The sequence below is a fragment of the Ceratotherium simum genome, chromosome 21 (genome assembly GCF_057802395.1).
Source record: "Ceratotherium simum simum isolate JZ-2026a chromosome 21, ASM5780239v1, whole genome shotgun sequence".
NCBI classification, from domain to species: Eukaryota; Metazoa; Chordata; class Mammalia; order Perissodactyla; family Rhinocerotidae; genus Ceratotherium; species Ceratotherium simum.
Window position 1 is genome coordinate 5,406,745 of NC_141920.1, and position 21,980 is coordinate 5,428,724.

At 39.3% G+C, this 21,980-nt stretch overlaps 1 protein-coding gene across 12 annotated transcripts in view; it reads left to right on the forward strand.

Moving 5' to 3' along the window:
• Nucleotides 1–21,980, forward strand: part of LOC101407782 (putative serine/threonine-protein phosphatase 4 regulatory subunit 1-like) — a 76,996-nt gene that overhangs the window by 20,436 nt on the left and 34,580 nt on the right. For 11 of the 12 annotated variants that reach the window (XR_015555543.1, XM_087445075.1, XM_087445081.1 and 8 more), the window contains exons 3-5: nucleotides 6,614–6,746; nucleotides 16,485–16,591; nucleotides 17,859–18,001. Coding sequence is in view for 11 of the 12 variants with exons in the window: in XM_087445081.1 (XP_087301207.1) it covers nucleotides 6,614–6,746; nucleotides 16,485–16,591; nucleotides 17,859–18,001 (383 nt within the window). In the remaining variant the exon portion in view is untranslated. Of the gene's footprint in view, nucleotides 1–6,613; nucleotides 6,747–16,484; nucleotides 16,592–17,858; nucleotides 18,002–21,980 lie in introns of those variants that run through there. The other variant, XM_087445083.1, reaches the window with a different exon arrangement.

Consider the following 21,980-nt stretch of genomic DNA (forward strand, 5'->3'; position numbering starts at 1 on the left):
AGTGACCACAACCACACAACCACAATCAGGAGACAAAACATTTCCAGCACCCCCAAAAGTCATGTCACACCTATTTGCCGTCACACCTTTCCGCACCCCTGATCCCAGGCAACCACTGGTCTGCTATATATTACTATATTTTTGTCTTTTCTAGAATTTCGTATTGGCAGAATTATGCAGTATGAAATCTTTTGTGTCTGGCTTCTTTCACTTGGCATAATACTTTTGAGATGCATCTATGTTGCTGCATATTAGTAGTTCATTCCTTTTTATTTTTGAGAAGTATTCTGTTGTATAGATATACAACAATTTTTTTATTCACTTAGCAGTTGATAGATATTTTGGTTATTTCCAGTTTTTGACTACTATGAATAAAGGTGCTGTGAAATACAAATAGAAGTCTTAGTGTAAACATATGTTTTCATTTCTCTTGGGTAAATACCTAGGATTACTGGGTCAGATGGGAAGTGTATATATATGTATTTTTAAGTAACTGCCAAACCATTTTAGGAGCTGTACCATTTTGTGTTTCCACCAGCAACGTATGAGGGATCTGGTTGCTCCATATCCTTGCCAACATATTTAATATAATCAGTTAAAAAAAAAATTTAGCCTTCCTAGTGTGTGGTCGTATTGTCTCATAGTGGTTTTTTTTTTTTTTTTTTTTGTGAGGAGGATCAGCCCTGAGCTAACATCCATGCCAATCCTCCTCTTTTTGCTGAGGAAGATTGGCCCTCGGCTAACATCTGTGCCCGTCTTCCTCCACTTTATATGGGACACTGCCACAGCATGGCTTGACAAGCGGTGTCTCGGTGCACGCCCGGGATCCAAACCCGGGCCACCAGCAGCGGAGTGCGCGCACTTAACCACTACGCCACGGGGCGGCCCCTGTCTCATTGAGGTTTTTTTTTGTGAGGAAGATCAGCCCTGAGCTAACATCCATGCTAATCCTCCTCTTTTTGCTGAGGAAGACCGGCTCTGAGCTAACATCTATTGCCAATCCTCCTCCTTTCCCCACCCCCGCAAGGCCCCAGTAGATAGTTGTAGGTCATAGTTGCACATCCTTCTAGTTGCTGTATGTGGGACGTGGCCTCAGCATGGCTGGAGAAGTGGTGCGTCGGTGCGCGCCCAGGATCTGAACCCGGGCCACCAGTAGCGGAGTGCATGCACTTAACCGCTAAGCCACGGGGCTGGCCCTCGTTGTGGTTTTAATTGACATTTCCCTGATTGCTAATGATGCTGAATACTTTTCCTGTGCTTAGCTGTCATTTGTGTATCTTCTTTGGTGGGATGTCTATTCAAGTCTTTTCCCTATTTTTAAAATTGAGCTCTAAGAGTTCTTTATATATTCTGGATATAATATATATGGTTTACAAATATTAGATAAAATAAAAAATATACTATTTTTAGAGCACTTTTAAGTTCACTGCAAAATTGAGCAGATGGTACAGAGATTTCCCATATACCCTCTGCCCCTGCACATGTGTAGCCTCCCCCATTATCAACATCCCCCACTATTTAAAAAATTATTTAAAAAATTTCTCATTATAGGATTGTCACACATTTTGCTAAATTTATCGCCAAGAATTTCATATTTTTGATGCTATCATAAGTGGTATTTTTAAAGTTTTGATATCAAATTTTGTGTTGCTAGTATACAACTGCTTTTTGTGTATTTACTTATATCCTGCAATCTTGTAAAACTCACTCAGTGGTACTGGTGTCTTCCTTTTAATTTCATTAGGATCTTCTGCATGGACAGTTATGTTTGTGAATAGACAGTTTTACTTTTCCTTTCTAGTCTGTATGCCTTTTATTTTATTTTCTTGCCTTATTGCTATTTTATTTCTACATATGCTATAAATTCAATAATGTGTTGTCCTTATTTTTGCTTTAGTAGTCAGATATTTTTTACATAGATATTATAAAATGAGAAGGAAATGCTTGTTTGTATTTACCCACATATTTACCATTCCCGACCCTCTTCTTTCATTTGAGGAGCTTCAGATTTCCATCTGGTATCATTTTTCTTCTGTTTGAGAAGCTTCCTTTAACATTTCTCATAGTTCGTGTCTACTGGCGATGAATTCTTGCAGTTTTTGTTTGTTTGAAAAAGTCCATGTTTCCCCTTAAATTTTGCAAGATATTTCTCTGAGCAAAGAATTCTTGGTTAATGTTTTCTTTTCTTTCAGTACTCTAAAGATATCTTTCCATCTTCTTCACTGAGTGGTTTTTGACGTGAAGTCTACTGTTAATCTTTGTTTTTTTAATGGAATGTGCCTTTTTTTCTCTGACCGCTTTCTTTATCACTGATTTTTAGCAATTGATTATGATGCCCCTTACTGTCATATTTCATTATGTATATTCTGCTTGGGGTTTGTGGAGTTTTCTGAATCTGCAGGCTTATAGTTCTTATCAAATTAAAAAATTTTTCATCCAGTATTTTTCTAAAATTTTTAATGTTTTCTCCATCTCTTCTTTTTTCTCTTCTTTCCTTCTGGGACTCCAATTACACATATGTTATGGTGCTTGATATTGTCTCCAGATAACTGGTGCTTTATTCTTTTATTTTTTCCATTTTTTCTGTGCTCCATTTTAGATAGTTTCTATTGTTATATCTTTGAGTTCTCTGATTTTTTTCAGTTGTCTGATCTGTTAATTGCTTTCGGTTTATCTTTTGATTCATTTATTGTTTTTCATCTCTTAAATTTACATTTGGGTCTTTTTTTTTTTTGAGGGAGATTGGCCCTGTGCTAACATCTGTTGCCAATCTTCCTCTTTTTCTTTTTTCTCCCTGAAGCCCCAGCACACAGTTGTGTCTCGTAGTTGTAGAGTTGTAGCTGTTCTGTGTGGGACGCCGCCTCAGCGTGGCTTGCTAAGCGGTGAGTAGGTCCGCACCCAGGATCCAAACCTACAAACCCCGGGCCGCCGAAGTGGAACGTGTGAACCTAACTGCCATGCCACCGGGCCGGCCCCATTTGGGTCTTTTTTAATATTTCTATTTCTCTCAACATCATTGTGTTTTTGTGGAATATATGGAGCGTTCTTTTAATTGCTGTTTAAAGATCACTTTCTATTCCATCATCTCTGACATTTTTGGGACTTTTTATGTTTATTCATTTTTCCTGGTTACGGTCATATTATTTGGCTTCTTTTCATGCTTGGTAATATTTGATTGGATGCCAGACATTAAGAATTTTGGGTTGATAGTTGTTAGATTTTACTGTACAAATTGTATAAATCCAATAATGTTGGGTTTTGTTATGATGTGTAGTTACCTTTCTTAGATTGGGCTGGATTCCATTGAGGCTTGATTTAAAGCCCTGGTAGGGGGTGCCTAGAGAAGGCTTTAGTCTAGACTGATTTAGCCCTACCCCTAAGACAGTGCCGTGCATTACAGGGTCTTTCTCCTCTGGCTGGTGGGAACAGGCTGCTCCTCGCTGCGTGGGAGCCCGGGGAAGGTCCTGCTGGCTCGCCTCTGATGGCTCCTTCCTAGCCTTGGTAGTTTTCTCTCGCGGGTGCACTGATCGGAACTCAGCTAAAGCTTCCAGGGGGCTCTGCTGACCTGTGCGGCTCCCTCTCCTGCAGACTCTCACCACCTTGTTCTCCTCACACTTCCTTTTCTGTAGCTGGGGCCCTCCAGGTTGTCAGCTGCTGCTATCTCAGGGCTCTCCTTGTTTGTCTCCCTTCTCTGAGGGATCCTAGTCCTGTGCTGCCTGTTGTCTAGTGCCTGAAAACTGTTGTTTCATTAATTTTTTTCTGGTCTTCTAGTTGTGTAAACCATGAGAGTCTTTTACCATCTTGGCTGGAAATGGAAGTCTCTTGCACCTTCCTTCACGTGCCTTGGAGACCATCACCCTTCCCTCTGGCCTTGTTGTTCTTTCTGCCTTTATCTTAGAAGATTTTTCTGCACATCTGTTGAAAGAACACTGGGCTGGAATGGAAAATATTTAGGTTCTAAGAAAGCAGTTCTGCGACTGGCTTTGGGGGCACATCTATTTACTATTTCTCTATAAGATGAGGAAATTTATCAAGGCATGTTGCAAGGTTCTTTCTTGCTTCTTTATGATTCTATATTGTAACATTCGTTTTTATCGATATTTGTTGTCATTCATTTAAGTTTCTTTTGGTGGTATCGTTCCTTCGTGTCACTACTTTTTATTGAGCATCTACTGCTTGTCAGGTGCTATACTGGGTGCTGGGGTTATAGCACTTTCATGGAGCTGGCAGAGCGGCTGAGGGACAGACGTGAATAGTCATAAAACCTGGTGCCAGCACCTTTGTGCGGAGTGTTAGGATAGAAGAGCCCACAGCTCCAGGAGAAGCTATAACCAGAGATTGGCCTTCTCCCAAGGGTCAGGTGAGGGCTCTTTGGACACAGACCCAAGCTGGGGCAGCGGGTAAGGGGTAGGGGTGTAAGAAGTGGGAGCGTCTCAGGCAGTGGGGACAGCATGTACGAAACCATTGAGATGAAGGATTTTGGTGCATTTGAAGAACTAAGGGAAGGCCACTGTGCCCGAAGCCCAGACAGGGAGGTGGGAGGGATTTCTTTGGAAGTTAAGTTTGGGTTTCCTCTCTGGCAGTGTAGCATAGTGCCAGAAGTCCGACTCTGAGTTCAAATTCTGACTCTGCCACTCTCTAGCTGTGTGACCTTTGGCAACTTGCTTAACCTCTCTAAGCTTCAGTTCCCTTAACAGAAACAGGGGAATAATATGGTTGTTCTCAGGATTTAATGAACTACTGCTATGCAGAAAGCTCTGAGCACAGTTCCCGGCTTATAGGAAGTAACCAATAAAGATTAGTTATTATCCAACATTTTATGACTTATGGCTTTTATTTCCTTGTGTGTAGTTAGTGTAGTTTTAAATAGTGTAGTGGAATCATTAATATTCTCCAATAAAAATTATTCTTTCTGGAACTAATTGCGAAGTTCTTTAGTTCTCTGGTAAGCAGAGTATTTTGAAGAGTGCGTGGGTATTTTCTGCTACTTTAAGACTGCAGTTCTTGACCTATGAAGTGCACAGGTGGGCCTCAGAGGATCTTTTGGAGCCCCGATCCTGTATGAAAAGTTTTGAGTATGTATGTCTGTGGACATCAACAGGTTCCAGAGCTATCTGTGACCCCAAAAGTTTAGGAACCACTGCTTTAGACAATGTTTTCAAGTCCACTCCAGCCTGGATCCACAGCACTCTGTAAATATCTGTGGGGTGGAGGCTGCGTGTTTCTCCTGGGCCCTGAAATGCACCGAGAATAGCTTATACAAATTGCCTGTGATCAAGGGGATTGGCTGTAACCCAGTGTGGACGTACTCATCCCTGGCAGGGATCCTGCAGCGAAATGACATTTTGATTGTGTCACACATATTTTTTTCTACAAATGTATAATTCTTTATTAAAATTCTCTAACTGTTGTTATAGTGTAAATTTTTAATAAGCTCTAATTACTAGCCTAAAAGAATTAGTGGAGGAAAAATGTGGTTGGATTTTCAAAGAAAAGTAAGCACTTAGACACAAATTTGTCATGTCTTATTTTAAATTCTAATCAATTACTGCCAAAATTAACCGTGGTTTTCCTATCTGCCAGGTCGGGACCCTCTGCTTTTTTGCACCAGTGGTGTTTCTCGCCCAGTTGTTTCAGTGCAAGGGGTGGTAGGGAGGCGTTTACACCCCTGAAGTGTGGGTGCATGAAGGGTGGTGGCCAGGGTCAAGATTGGCCAGACCATAAGGGGCCAGGTCCCACAGGTCTTGACATGCATGAACTCACTTTTTCCAGCATCCTGATGGGGCAAGTGTGGGGTTTTATATCCACCCTACACATGAGAACATGGAAGTGTAGACAGGTTAAGTCACTTACTCTGGTCACACAGCTAGTAAGTAGTAGTTGGGAGATTCATTCCATTCCAGGGCTATTTGGCTCCAGAACCCATGAGCTCAGTCACCCCAGTGCTTTGGAGGGAGGAGGGTGCCTGCCCTCAGTTTGGGATGCAGGGAAGAGCAGGCTTAAGGAGGAAGAGTCAGGCAGTTTGACAACTGGCTCATCTTTGGCCATTGTGAGTTGGAGGAACCCCTTAGACATCCACGTGGAGGGGCCTGGTTGGGTGTTGCCAGGCCAGGGCTGTGGGTTGATGGGAACTGATGTCATGGAGTGGATGAAGCTGTATGAAGAGTACGTTTAGGACAAGACAAGACATGGGGGGTACTTTCTGTCAGACTCTTGCTTATAGGGTCAAACTTGTTTTTCTTTTGACCATGTTAAACCTGTTTGCATAAACTCCCCGGCCATTTTTCATAGGGCTGAGCTTCTTTGTTCCCTTGTTTCTGAGTTCCCCGATAGAGGAGTGGTCCCTATCCATGTTGATTAGAGGTGGCTTATGCATCAGACCAGCAGCACTAAAGGAAGGGCATTTAGCTTTTCTTTATGACTCTGGTCTTATCACTCTTCTCTTAGATTATAAACCTGCCCACTTCATTTTAGATGAATTGTCAAGTTTGCAATACTCAGAGGCTTCAGATGGAAAGGGCTGTGAAAGAAAGCATGCTACAAGGCCACGTCTTTGCCCAAGTGTGACTTGTCACAGTTGATACACACTTATGAGTGTGGTTCTTCCCTTTAGATGGATTTGAAGACTATGGTCCAGATTGTGACAGCATGAGGGTAACGGCCTTCTTGGACATTCCAGGCCAGGATCACCTGCCTCCACTCACTCGCCTGGAAAAGTATGCTTTCAGCGATAACATCTTCAACCGGTAAGCTCAACCAGTCCTTCGCACATTTACAGCCCTCTGTTGTGTCTGGTTTAAGCTGACAGTGGAGGCCACTTCTCTGTGACAGCTCTGAGGGACTCATGGATGAGGTGGAATGCGGGCTGTCTCCAGGATGCTAGGACTCTGTCTGAATGGCACCATTTTATTAGGCTTTTCCACTATTCTTGTTACTGGTTTACTGACCACCTGGTAAGCCAGGAAGGAAATGGTGATGAAATTTAATGGTGTTTAAATGATTAGGATTGCTAGCTGGGTTTCTTTCCCATATGCAGTACTCAGAAGAGTAAATGCATCGTGTAGAGAAGCATCAGTTGGAGGATTGCTCACCCATTTTGCTTCTTCCTGCACCGTGCTTCGGGGACTTGCGGGCAGCTGTCCTGCCATATTCTGTTGTCACTCCTTATGGTGCTGGCAGGATTCTACCCCAGGCTCAGACTATGCCTCTTACTTTCGGCAGCTGACCTTGACTCTTATTTCGTTAAGGAAGCAGAAACTAAGGCATCTCTTTCGATTTACGATCCGCCTAAAGCTGAATCCGAGAGCATTCTTCCCTCCTGTCTCCGAGGGGGAGGTATCTCCCTCCTGTCTCCCTTCCCCCATCAGATATGCCTCTGCCTTCTATATCTTCCTTCTCCCCTGTTAGACACCCCTTTGCCTTCCACCTACAAACCCTCGCACGTCTCTCCTTCTGAACAGTCCTCTGGACTTCTCTACCTGCGGCCTTGCCTCATATCTTCCCTTAAGTACATCATTCTTCTGTGAAGACTGGATGATACTCACTGAGTCTCTTTCCTTACCTTCCATTCATTCCTACTTTTTAAAAATTATATTCTATGCTTTTACATCTATTAAATCATAGGAGGCTCACAGCAATTGCTACTGAGTCCAATTATTATCCCAATTTTACAGATAGGGAAGTGATGGTACTCTGAACAGTGTCTTGTGATGAGCGGTTCTTAATTTAAATGTAGTGCACGATTTCTCAACTTTTTCTTTTATGGTTAGAGCTTTTCATGTCGTGTATAAGAAATGTTTGCCTCCCCCAAGGCCACCAAGATATTTTTTTATGTTGTCTTCTTGAAGTTTTATTGTTTTACCTTTCAGCTTTGGATCTATGATCCACCTGGAATTGCTTTTTTTATTTGTGTATAATGTGAGGGAGGAGTCAGGTTTCATTTCCTTCCATGTGATACCCAACTGACCCACTGCCATTGACTGAAAATACTCTCTTTTATCTATGCTCTTATTGCCACCTTTATATTAAATCAAGTGTTCACTTCTGGACTTTGTAGTCTGCTCCATTGATCTTTTTATCTATCATTGCACCAAGCCCACACTGTCTTCATTATTGCAACTTTATCATCAAAGTCTTGGTATCAGGTAGAGTAAGTCCTCCCACTTTGTTCTTCAAGATTGTACTTGGCCCTTTGCATTTCCAAATGCATTTTAGCATCAGTTCATCAATTTGTAGGAAAAAAACCTGCTGGGATTTTCATTAGAATTGCGTTGCATCTATAAATCAATTTGTAAAGAATTAACATATTTACAATATTTAGTGTTCTAATCCTTCCATTTTTTAAGATTTTCTTAAATTTCTCTCTCTTTGTGTGTGTATATATACTAAGTTCACTCATTAATTTTAATAACTTTCCTGTGGATTCTTGGGTTTTCCACATACTACAATGATGTTGTCTGTGAAGAATGATAGTTTTATTTCTTCCCTTCCTATCTTGTTTTATATTTTTAGTAGCTACCTAAACATTTTCCACATTTGATTTATCATTCTATCTTTATTTTTACTTTTTTTCCTTTGAACCATTTGAGACTAAGTTGTAGACATCATGTTGCGTTTCCTAACTACAGCAGTAGTCCCCCTTCTCCGCGGCTTTGCCTCCCCAAGTTTCAGCATCCACTGGAGGTGTTGGAATGTACCCCCTGAGGATGGGGGCACTACTGTACTTCAGCGAGCACTTTTCTAAGAACAAGGACATTTACCCTTCACTTATATAATCAAGTACAATTATCAAAATCAAGAAATTTAACTTTGATACAATACTGTTGTCTAATATATAGATTTTAATCAAATTTTTGCCAATTATCCTAATATTGTCTTTTTTATTGGGTTTTTTTGGTTTGTTTTTTAGGTCTAGAATCCAATCCAATGTCATATATTGCATTTAATTTTGGTGTTTCATATCTCCTTTAATCTCTGACAGTTCTCAGCCTTTCTTTGCCTCCCATAATATTGTTGACATTTTTGAAGAGTACAGATCATTTACTTTATAGAATAAACTTACTAAGAGTTTTTAAAAATCCTCAGTGAGGTCTGAATTTTATTTATATAATGCTTCTTTTACATCTATTGAGATTGTCAGTGGTTTTTCTACTTTAATCTCTCTCTTTTTTTCACTTTTCTTTAAAACTTCTTTTATTGTGAAATATAACACGTATTGATAATTGACTAAAACACACGTGTAAAGTCTAAGGAATTTTTATGAAGCAAATGCCCGTGTAGCCATTACTCAGGTTGTCCCGGAAGTCTGTCCTCCCCACCATTCCTGATCACCACTTCCTCCCCAGTAAGACGTGACCACCAGCCTGATTTTTATGTTAATCACATCCTTAATTTTCTTTCTAGTTTTAGCACCTAAGTATCTACCTCCAAATAATATGATTTAATTTTATTGTTTCTGCACTTGAAATATATGAAGTCATATAGGATATGTTACTCCGTGGTTTTGTGTACAGTTTTGAGTTTGTTCCTTTTGTAACAGTATTCTCTTGTTTGAATATACTGACATTTATCCATCTACTATTGTTAGAGTAGTCAGGTTTTCTCACTGTTATGAGCAGTTTTGCTGTGAACAATCTTGTGTATGTATCTGGGTATGCATCTCTGTGGGGCATATGTCCAGGGAGAATTGCTGTGTGATGGGGTGTGCTATCTTCTGCTTTAGTAGATAGTTCCCATTTTCCAAAGTGGTTGCATCAGTTTACACTCCATCTTTGCCCTAGATTTTATCTGCCAATTGCTAAGATTTTAAAATTTTAGCCAGTCTGCTAGTGTGGTAGTATACATAATGCTATCACTTTGTGATTTTAATTTATGTTTTCCTTATTTATGAGTTCGAACAACTTTTCACGTGTTTGTTGGACATCTGTATTTCTTTTTTGTCAAGTGCCTGTTTAAATCTTTTGTTGGAGGGTAGGGGGAAGAGGGATTGACTGTTTTTTTCTTATTGGTTTGTAGGAGTTCTTTGTATATTCTAGATTTCAAACCTTTGTCAGTTAAGAATGGTAACATCTTTTTTCATTCTGTGGCTTGTGTTTTAGCTCTCTTTTTGGTGTTCTTTTGGTGACCAGAGCTATTCAGTTTCCTGTAGTTAAATTTATTGACATTTTCCTTTATACTTAGTGCATTTTGAAGCTTCTTTAAAATGTCTTCCTTGGGGGCTGTCCCGGCGGCATAGTGCTTAAGTGTGCGCACTCTGCTTCGACGGCCCGGGGTTCGCAGTTTCAGATCCTGGGCATGGACCGATGCACCGCTTGTCAAGCCATGCTGTGGTGGCATCCCATATAAAGTAGAGGAAGATGGGCATGGATGTTAGCCCAGGGCCAGTCTTCCTCAGCAAAAAGAGGAGGATTGGCAACGGATGTTAGCTCAGGGCTGATCTTTCTCACAAAAAAAAAAAAAAAAAAAACAGTCTTCCTTTACCCCAAGATCATAAACATATTCTTTTATATTGCTTTAAAGGCTTTAGCTTTTCTTCTTTTACATTTAGATCTGTAATCCGTCTGAAATTAATTTTTATTCATTGTGTGAAAGGTGGGGTCCAGTTTGATTTTCCTAATTGTCATAATACTACTTATCAAAAATATGTTCTTTCCTCAGTGCTCTGGGGTGTCACCTCTGTTATAACCAGTGTGTGTTTATGATAGTCTTTACCTGGATTGTCTCCTCTTCCACTGGTCTGTTTGTCTCCCTTCAGCCATTACCACATTGTCTTGATTGCTGTAGATTTGTAGTAAGTCTTGATATTTGATGGAGCACGACTTCCCATCTTGTTTTTCTTCTTTGATGTGACTTGTTATTCCTGGTCCTTTGCATTTCCATGTAAGTTTCAAAATGAGCTTATCAGATTCTAATAAAACAGAACACCTATTAGGATTTAGATTGGGTTTGCATTGAATCTATAGGTCAATTTGGAAAAAATTGCCCTCTTAACAATATTTAGACTTCCAATCCATAAACATGGTATATCTTTTCATTTATTTAGGTTTTCTTTAATGTCCCAATAGAATTTGATCATCCTATCTGTAGAATTTTTGTGCTTTTTTGCTAGTATATTTTAAAGGAAATCTGAGACATTATATCATTTTATCCACTTAAAGACTTAACTCTAACTGCAGTGTCATTATCACGCTCAACAAAATTAACAATAATGCCTTCCAGTCTACCAGTCTATGTTCAATTTTCCCTGACTTCCAGTCTGCCCATCTATGTTTACTTTTTTCCCTGACTTTGAGTCTACCAATCAATGTTCAATTTTACCTGACATTCAAAAATGCCTTTTTATGGTTGGTTTTTTTGAATGGTGATCCAAGTAAGGTCCACACATTTCGTTAGGTAGATGTATCTCTTAAGTCTTTTTTTATTTACAGTTTTTTTTCCTTTTGATCTTAAATCTCTTTTAATCTCTAATTGAGGCTCCCTCTCATCTTCCCCTTGCATCATTTATTTGTTGAAGGGGTCATTAGTCTTGTAGAATTTTCCACATTTGGATTTGGGGGTCATTATTCTCATGGTGTAATTTAACATGTTCCTTTGTTCTCCGTATTTTCTGTAAACCGAAAATTACACTTGGAGACTTGATTAGATTCTGCTTCAATTTTATTTTTAAACAATACTTCATATGTTGTTTTGTGTATTTCTTATTACAAAACATCAAGAAACAATGTCTAGTTGTCCTACTTTTAGAGATGTTAATATTGAGCTGTGGGCTATGGGCGCAGGTGTTTGATTCTTTCATTATAAAATTCCTCACCAGCCTTTCTTCTAATGATTTTGATGGTCATAAATAATCATTGCTTAGATCTGTTATTTCATTATGTGTTGGAAAATGGTAATTTTCTTTTTATTGTCTGTGAAATCTGTAGTATGGCCCCATTTTCCGTCCTCTTATTGGTTATTGTTGCCTTTTCTCTTTTTTTTCCTAGATAATTCTTAACAGAGGATTATTATTAGTTATTTTGAAGAAGCAAATTTTGGCTTTGATATTCTCTGTTGTATGTTTATTTTCTAGTTCAATAATTTTTGCTCTAATTGGTATTATTTTCTTGCTTGGAGTTTTTTTGGGGGGGGGAATTTCATTGCTGTTCTGTTTCTTATTTCTTGAGAGTGATGCTCAACTCTATTTTTTTGGCCTTTCTTTTATAACATTTGCATTTTACATTGTAAGATTACTATTAAGTAATAAGTACTTAAGTGTTATGTTAGCTGCATCCTCAAGTTCTGATATGTAATATTTTCATTACCTTTCAGTATAAAGTAATTTTAATGTCCATAATGATTTCTCCTTTGACCAATGAGTTATTTAGAAGTGTGTTGTTTAATTTCCAAATATTTGAGGATTTTCCAGTTATCTTTCTGTTATTTGATTCTTAGTTTAAGTCTTTTGTGGTCAGACAATGTACGTTGTATTATTTTTCTTCTTTTAAATCTGTTGAGATTTGTTTTATGGCTCAGAATGTGTTCTTACTTCGTTAACGTTCCATGTGTACTTGAAAAGAATGTGCATCCCAAAGTTTTTGGGTAGAATATCTTATAAATGTCAGTCAGAGCAAGTTGGTTGAAAACATTGTTCAAGTCGTCTATATTCTTATTTGTTTTCTGTCTACTTGTTCTGTCAATTGCTGAGAAAGGAATGTTAGAGTCTGCAACTACGATTATATATTTATCTACTTTTCTTTTAATTCTAACTTTTTATTTTGTCTGTTTTGAACCCCTGTTCTTGAGTGCATATACATTTAGTATTGTTCTTTTTTCGTGAATAAATTGATCTCTCTATCACTGTGTAATGTCCCTCTTTATCCCTAGTAATATTCCTTTTTCTGAAGCTTACTATATCTGATATTAATATATGCACTCCAGCTTTCTTTTGATTAGTGTTTGTATAGTATATTTCTGTCCGTACTTTTTTTTTTTTTGCCTGAGGACGATTCTCCCTGAGCTAACATCTGTTGCCAGTCATCTTCTTTTTGCTTGAGGAAGATTCACCCTGAGCTAACATCTGTGCCAGTCTTCCTCTATTTTGTATGTGAGTGGCCGCCACAGCATGGCCACCGGTGAGTGGTGTAGGTCTGCGCCTGGGAACCGAACCCAGGCCACTGAAGTGGAGTGCGCTGAACTTAACCACTAGGCCATGGGGCCAGCCCCTGTCCATACTTTTATTTTTAACCTATTTATGTCTTATATTTAAAGTGTGGTTATTGTAGAAGGCCATAGTTGCTTTTTTATCTAATTTAACAATCTCTGCCTTTTAATATGAATGTTTAGATCATTAAATTTGATGCTTTGGTTTCAATCTACCATCTTGCTATTTGTTTTCTATTTGTCTCAAGTCTTCTTCCTATTTTCCTCTTTTCAAGAAAAATTAAATGTTTTTTTATAATTCCAATTTATCTCCACTATTGGCTTATTAAACATTTTAAAATATTTTTATTGGTTGTTCTAGGGATTATAATATACTTCTTTAACTTATCATAACATATGTTCAAATAAAATTATACCACTCTGCATATGGTGCCAGATAACAGCACGAGAGTCTTACAGCGATGCATCTACTTCCTCCACCCATCTGCTGTGCTCTTTTCCTACTTTTTACTTCTGCACGTTATAAACCCTACAATACCTTGTTACTACGTGGCTTTAGATAGTCAACTATCTTTTAAGGCAACTAAAATGAGAAAAATATTTTTTATGTTTGCACATAAATTTTTTTTTTTATCATTTTGTGCTTTTCATTTCTTTTTATAAAATGCCCCTTTCCATCGGGTATTCTTTTGTCTCAAGAACTTCCTTTAACAATTCTTGTTAGTACAAGACTGCTGTCACTGAGTTCTCACAGATTTTGTTTGTCTGAAAAAGTCTTTATTTCACTTGCATTTTTTTCTTTAATTAATAGACTTTATTTTTGTGAGGACTTCTAAGTGTATAGGATAATTGAGCAGAAAATGCAGAGTTCCTGTATTCCTTAACTGTCCAAATGTGTCTAACTCTTCCAATAGACCTGTAGCATATTGGTCATACTTATTTTAAAGTCCTTGTCTGATTGTTCTGACATCTGGGTCCTGTGTCCTCACCTCTCCTCGTCTCTCTGCCTGACCCCTGTTCATCTCCCCTGCTTAGTCCTCCATGTTCTTCTTCTCTGTCTTAAGAATCTCGTCACTGTTCGTCATCATGGGTTTTCTTGCCTACACACGGGCTTCGACTGAGCTCCTTCAGGACAGGGCCTGGAACTTGCTCATCTCCAAGCTTCCTGCCCTGAGTCTAGAGCTAGTTGGGCTAAACTCATGATTGTAACTGCATGAGTGGTTGAGGGAAAGAAGGGACAAAGACAGGAAGGGTTACTTCCATGGTTACATTTCCAGGGAACATTGCCATGTAAAATGGAGCCATACTCTTTCTTTATATTTTAAAAAATTCGCAAAAACAATGCATGCTCTTTCACATACTTAGCAATTTCAGGAGTTAAATAGTGCGAGTTTCTTTCTCCTCCACTACAATCTTAGGCAATGACTGTGATCAGTTCAGAGTATATCCTTCCAGACTTTTCCCTAAATGAGTATATGTATATATGAGTGTGTTTATGTGTACATGTATTGCACATATTTGTATAAACATAATTTGTGTTGAGAAATGGGCTCATACTATATGTGCAATTCTTCACCTTGCTTGCCAATGTATAGATATTATCATAATTTATTTGAGCTTCCCTCTTTTAATAGACATTTTTATTGCAATTCTTTCTTATATTGTAATACTGATGGCTGACATGCTAAAGGGTTTGCCATGTGCCAGGTACCATGCTCTGAGCTTCCCATGGTCTCGTTTAATCTTCGTGACATTCTTCCGAGGTGTGCATGTTTGTTCTCTTTTCTTTCATTTTATTAGTATAGCTGGCAGTGAGAAGTACTGAGGCTGATGCTTCTGGACTCTGCTCATCCACTATGACCTCTCCAGGTCATTTCAACCTAAAGGAGCCAGGTTTTCCAAAGTGTTGGTGCCAAAGTACCACTGAGGCCTCCAGGCCACCGTAAGCCACTGCTCATCACACTGACTTTTCCCCTCATCACTGCCTTTGTTTAAAACAGCTTTATTGAGGCATATCTTTCATGCAATAAAATTCACCCACTGAAAGCATCCGGTGAGATGAGTTTGGGTGAATGTATACAGCCGTGCAGCCATGACCAGAACCAAGTTTGAACATTCCCATCACCCCCTCATGTCCCTGTTTGCCCCTTTGCAGTCCATGCCTCCCTCCCTCACCACTGCTGGCCCAGGCAACCACCAATTTGTGATGCTAAGGTTTTGCCTTTTTTAGAATTTCGTATAAATGGAATCATGTGGTATGTAGTCTTTTCTGTCTGGCTTCTTTTACTTAGTGAACTGCATTTGAAATTTGTCCCTATTGTTACCAGTTCATTCCTTTTTGTTGCTGAATAGTATTCCATTGTATGGATATTCTGTGTTTTGTGTATGAATTCCCTAGTTGACGAACATTGGGATTTTTCCATTTTATGGCTATTATGAATAAGGCTAATATGAACATTTGTGTACAAGTCTCTGTGTGGACATACGTTTTCATTTCATTTGGATAAATACCTAAGAGGGAATTGCTGGGTCAAATGATAAGTGAATATTTAACTTTTTGAGAAACTGCCAAATTGTTTTCTAAATCACTGTGCTGTTTTGCTTTCCCACCAATAACGCCTCTTGGTTCCCGTTGCTCCATATCTTGGCCAGCACTAGATATTCTTATTATAATTTTAGTTCTTCTAGTGGGTGTAGCGTTACCTCATGGTGGCTTTTTGTTTGTGTTTTGTTTTTGTCTTTAAACTTTATTTTGAAATAATTTTAGATTTACAGATGAGTTGTAAAGATAGTACAGAAAGTTCCCTTACACCTTTTGCTCAGCATCCTCTAGTGTCGTGGTTCTCAGCTGGAGGTGATTTTGCCCCCAGTGGACGTTTGGCAATGTCTGGAGACATTTTTGGTTCTCATATCATGGGGTGGGGGGGCAGCCAGGGGGATGCTGCTGACCCCTAGTGGGTAGAGGCCATTCGCGATTGTGATGGCCATTGGTGCCTCTTGGGTCTTTTCCTTCTGCATTTATTGGTCACTTAATTCTTTCCTGCTGTCATGGGCCCTCTCTTCCAAATCTATCTAGCTCTGAAGAATCAGTCAGAAAAGGAGAAAAAGGTTTCGACCACCAATGACTGCCAGACTGGAGGATATGGGCCCCATTCCTGTAGGATGTTGACTCACATTGGAATGATCATCTTTGGATGTTCCTTGACAGTCTCCTCCCTCTGGACCAGAGTCACTGACTTTCCTTTGCTCCCTGATTATGTGACCTGCTCTTCGCGTGACACCGGGAATCAGTGCACTGGCAGGCAGTGGTGTCCATGTAACCGTATGGATCATTTCTGTCTCCACAGTCAGATTATTGCCAGAGGGCTGCTCGATATCTTCCGGGACTTCAGTAACAATGAAGAAGATTTCTTAACGGTAATGGAGATTGTGGTCAGATTGTCAGAAGATGCAGGTTTGTACACTTATATTTTTCACTTGTGCATTTCCAAGAAATTGTACATAACCAATGATAGCTAATTAGAAAAACCTGTTTATTAATCAGTAAATTTTAAGCAATATACAACCATGAATGGATTTTGTCATGAAGAATGGGCGTCTTATTAGGCATCATATTATCCTTATTTTTAGAAATTAGAATAACAATGGCTATGAATGCTATTTGCCTTGGCAGTTAGGCCTCTTGTATTTCATGAATTTTGCCAGACTATTGGTTGCTAAGAAATACCACATCAAAAGAAGTCCTTTGGATTAGAACAATCCCAGTCATTAGTTTGTCTCACCTATGATCTTTGTAGGCTAATCTTGATTTTTCTTTCTCTTTCTACCTCTCCTTGATTGCTATCCTGGAAGAAAAACACACTACCGTATGGTAGACCCTAAGACATTGTCCCTCCCCATCTGTATCCCCCCACAGTAAAGATGAGGAACATAAGTGACTAGTGGGGTTGCCAGTACTGACAGCTGCTCTGCGTACCCCCAACCCTACATTTATGATGACTGGTGAACAGCTTCAGAAAGTTTTGGAAATCTTAGGCTTGCTTTAGATTTTGATCATTTTAACTGAAAATAGATAAATAAGCCTTCTGTATAGCTCCCATATTAGTTTAAAATATTCATATGAATATGACACAGTGCTTTTAAAAGGTCCCAAGTGGATGTTTTGAGTCCTTAAGTGGATTCTCTTGGTAAATGAATCACCATTTACCGTGCTGAAGCAATTATATATTTGTGTTAAATTTAATGTGGTATATTGGAGCTAGCATTGCTCTTTTGTTTAATGCTTTGCCTTAGAAATAATTGGGATGCGTGGATTGTGGGGGAGTGCATTTATGAAAGAATTATTTATAATGTATACATTCTGGCTGGAATTTAAAGAGGCACAACCCATAGGTCTGGCATCTATGCCATTAGTTGTAATGGTTTTTGGATGCTGGCCCAGCATGCAGACTTCTTGCTCCCTCCTCGATTTATATACGGCTTGTTGTAATAGAGTTGTCATTCTCTCTTCTTTTTATGTTTTTATATTGCCTTACGGCTTATTAGCTTTTTAAGCCTGTCTGTAGCATAAATACTCTAAATGGGAAATGATTTTTAAACTGCATTTGTCTAATTTTCTTGATGAAATATTTTAGTAAGAAGAGCTAGAAACTATCAGTCTATACTGTATAAGATGCTTGGCTTGTTCTTATATAATTCTCTTTTCGTTGTTGCTGCTGCAGAGCCCACAGTGCGGACTGAGCTGATGGAACAGATTCCTCCTGTTGCGCTTTTTTTACAGGAAAACAGATCCAGTTTTCCACTGGTGTTCTCCGAATATCTCATCCCCATTGTAGTGAGGTACCTCACAGACCCAAACAATCAGGTGTGAAAAATTGCAACCTTAAGATCTCTGTAGCATATTCTCTTTAGTCTTATTTTAGCCGATATTCATCATTCAGAAAACAGCTTCTTAGAGTTAAGTGATTCAAGAACAAAAGGTCTATTTGTGCCAGTTCCTCTAATCATGTAGGAAGATAGACAGCACTCATTCTTATTATCAGGGGATATTTCTCTTTTTTTTTAAACGTTTTATTATGGAAAAATTCAAACCCACATAGCAGTAGAGAGAATATTACAATGAATGCCCACGTACTCTTCACCCAGCTTCAACTATCATTAACATTTGACCAGTCTTTTCTCATTTTTCTTACCCAGATAAATCCAGCCCAGATAAAAGCCTTTCCCAGACACCATATCATTTCAACTGTAAATCCTTTAGTATTGCTCTATAAGAAATATAGACACAATGACAATACCGTTATCACAAATATAAAAATTATCAGTAGTTCCTTTATATCATCTGATATCTAGTCCTTGTTCGAATTTTCCTAGTTTTCTCCTAAGTCTGTTTTTTTACGGTTAGTCTGTTTATATCAGAACACACACAAGGTCCACAGATTGCATTTGGTTGATGTGTCTTTTAAATCTCCTTTAATCTATAACAGTTCTCCTTCCCCTGCTATCTATTTGTTGAGCAAACTAGGTCATTAGTCCTATAGGATTTCCCACATTTGGGATCTGCCTGATTGCATCCTCATAGGGTTGTTTGAGATGTTCCTGCATTCCCAGTATTTTCTGTAACTGGTGGTTAAGTCTAGAGGCTCGGTCAGACTCTGATTTTTGTAGTATAGTGAGAATACTTTTTAGGTGTGGCTGTGTTTTCCTACTGCATCAAATCATGAAACACTAAAGCAGTGTGGTCACTGGATTCAGGTTTTGTCAGCCTTATCTGTTGGTTGCAGGGTTCCCCATCAGCCTATGGGCAACCATTGGCGATTGTTGCCTAGATCCAGGATTTCATTAGAGGTTGCAAAAGTATGATGCTCTAATTCCATCATTCCTTCTTAATTTAATAGCCAGAATTCTCCTATAAAGAACTTCCCCCTCAGCTGTTTGATAACCCTGGAAAACCTGTTTGTTTAGGGAAGACAGGATAAATTCTTTATTTTTTCTCTTTATTTACCAGTTTCTATAATAATTAGTTGGTGTCCTAATAATCTACAAAGGTTACGAATTAGATTTTTAAAATTTGTTTGGGTATTAGTATGAACTCCTGAATTTTAACATATTAGATATGTTTTAATCCATTGTAGTCATTTTTTTTTTTTTGTGAGGAAGATCAGCACTGAGCTCTCGTCTGATGCCAATCCTCCTCTTTTTGCTGAGGAAGATTGGCCCTGAGCTAACATCCATGCCCATCTTCTTCTACTTTATATGGGACACCGCCACAGCATGGCTCTACCAGCAGTGCATCGGTAGGCCCCTGGGATCCAAACCAGTGAACCCCGATCCGCCGCAGCGGAGCGCGCGCACTTAACTGCTTGCACCACCGGGCCGGCCCCCAGTCATTATTCTTTTTGATGATCAAATTGTCCTGCCTTCAAGTTGGCTCCTGAGTCTTCTTGCTGTAACCCAGTAGACTCTGACAGCTCACCTCTACCTGGAAACGTCTCCAAGGAGCCTTGGTTCATTTATGAGTGAGATGATAATACGAAACCAGAATGTGGGTCCTGGGGTGCTCATTGCTATCAGATTGGTCATTGCTTCTACTGGCAGAACAATTTATTTTCTTAAAAAAATAAAAATTCCTCATGAGTTTATATTGATATTTCCACCTCAAATTTAGGCTTTTTACTTGTTTGATTTTTGTATTTGTATCTTTTTTTTTTTTTTTTAACACAGTACAAATCTTGCTTCTTAATGGCATTAGGGTGTGTGTGTGTGTGTGTGTGTATGTGTAGATCCAAAATAAAATACCGGTATTATTATTAACAGTAGGTAGGATTACTGAATATAGTTTAAGATTTCTTTGCAGTTCTTTTGTTTTTAGGCTATCTCCCACTAGAGATGCGTAGTCCTATTAATATTACTGTGATCTAAAGTCACTCGCATTAACCCTTCTCTTTGTGGTTAAGCTGCCAACTTGATACACAGGCTCATTTGTTTTCATTTATTTTTTTATTTTTAAGAATTGCTTCAGTTTTTACATTGTGATTTAATTTAGACTTATAATTATTTAAAATGTTTTTTACGTGATTGTAAAATCAAAACTGTAAAACAAAGTACATTCAGAGAAATCTGACTTCCCTCCCTTTTCCCCTGACCTGTTCTCTCCCTTCTCTATAGATAACCATTTTTATTAGGTTTTAGTTTATTTTTACCTTTAAAAAATACACACAGACAAATAACTCTAAGCAGATATGCGTATGTCCATGTATTCTGCACTGCCTTGTCCCTTTCTCAGGTGGAAGATGGCACACTGTACCTGAGGCCCTGCCCCTTGCCTTGCCCATGGCTGGGGTATCCTGAAGATCAGTCCATAGCGGTCTAGGGAAAGCTTCCTCATTCCTTTTCCTGGCAGTGTACTACTCCACCGGGCAGATGTGGCAGAGTTTACTGATAGACATTTGAGTTATTTCTACTCTTTTGTCACTTAAAAATTTGTGCAACAAATAGCCTTGCATCATTTTTATTTGTGTCAGTTTATTTTGGGGATAGATTTCCACAAAGGCTAAATGTATTTGTAATTTTTAATGATATGCCAAGTTTTCATTATTATTTTCAAGAAATTCTACAATTTTGCCTTGTATTTCTCCTTTGATCCAAGCATTTTTAAAAGAGCAAATACTCACTTTTAACCGTTAAACGGTTATCCTGTTTCCACTTTGCTAACATCAGTATTTTGATTACTTTTGCATTTTCTTCTCTAGGTGCTTACATTTTTTTCCACATAGGTCTAATCATAATGTGACGCAGTTTCTTCCATTTATTCATTTATTTAGACAGTTTCTGAGTGCCCGTTATGAGCCATGCATAGTGCTTCGTGCTGGCCATAAAGAGATGCGTAGGACAGATTTTCTACCCCAGTAAGCTCATCTGTGTGTCATACACATTGTGCATCTTCTTGATCTTCACATTTTTAAATTTTTTGAATGTTTAGATTTTTCTCAGTTTTTTGTACTGTAGATGCAGTGAGCATCATAAAGGATGTAGTTATATTCTTCTATTGGCTTTTCTTTTTCCTTTGGATACATTCTTGAAAATGAAATTATACTGGGTCGGGGGGTTGACATTTCCCTAACCTTTGTCATATATCATTGCTGTATATTTGATTCCGGAAGGGGAGAGGCAGGAACTGCGGTGTTGACCCCAGGCTCTAGCCTGGTACCTGACACTCAGCCTGTGTTTGCTGAAGAGTTATGTCCGTGGCCCACCCTGCTGTCAGTGCGTGCTGCGTATGCACTTCAACAGCCTCTCCCACTGCCCCCCACCCCTGCGGTCACTCCTTGTTCCCTGGGGTCTCCAGAGCTGGCTTACCTCTGAAGTCCCAAATGTGGCCTTCCAGTCTCTTGCCACAACTTGCCATCCTTTCTTCTCTCCCACCACCCTGAGCCTTCCTGCCTTGGATGACTCTGGCTCCCCGACTTCCATTGTCTTCCCGCCTTTACTTCCTGTTCTTCCTCAGCTGCTCCCTCGCTCATCCCACCCTTTCAGGCCTGTCCCCACCTTCACCCTCCATTTTTTGTCCTTTTGACAGTGCTTCTGCCGCACTGGCTCTACTCGCCCATCCCCAGCCCGCCGGCCTCCTTCCTCCCGGGTTGCTGAGCGTGTCAGGGGGCGTCCCATCTTGCATTGATTGGTGCCATTGCAAATTTATGGATTCCAATCACAGCTGGACTTGCAGTGCTGCTGGGCAATCCTTTTACTTGTCCCTCATCAGCTGCTTTTCACATTACCCTTGGCAGCTCTCTTAGACCTTTGCCACTTCATCAAGCCTCTTCACCTCACCCTGCCTTGTGCCA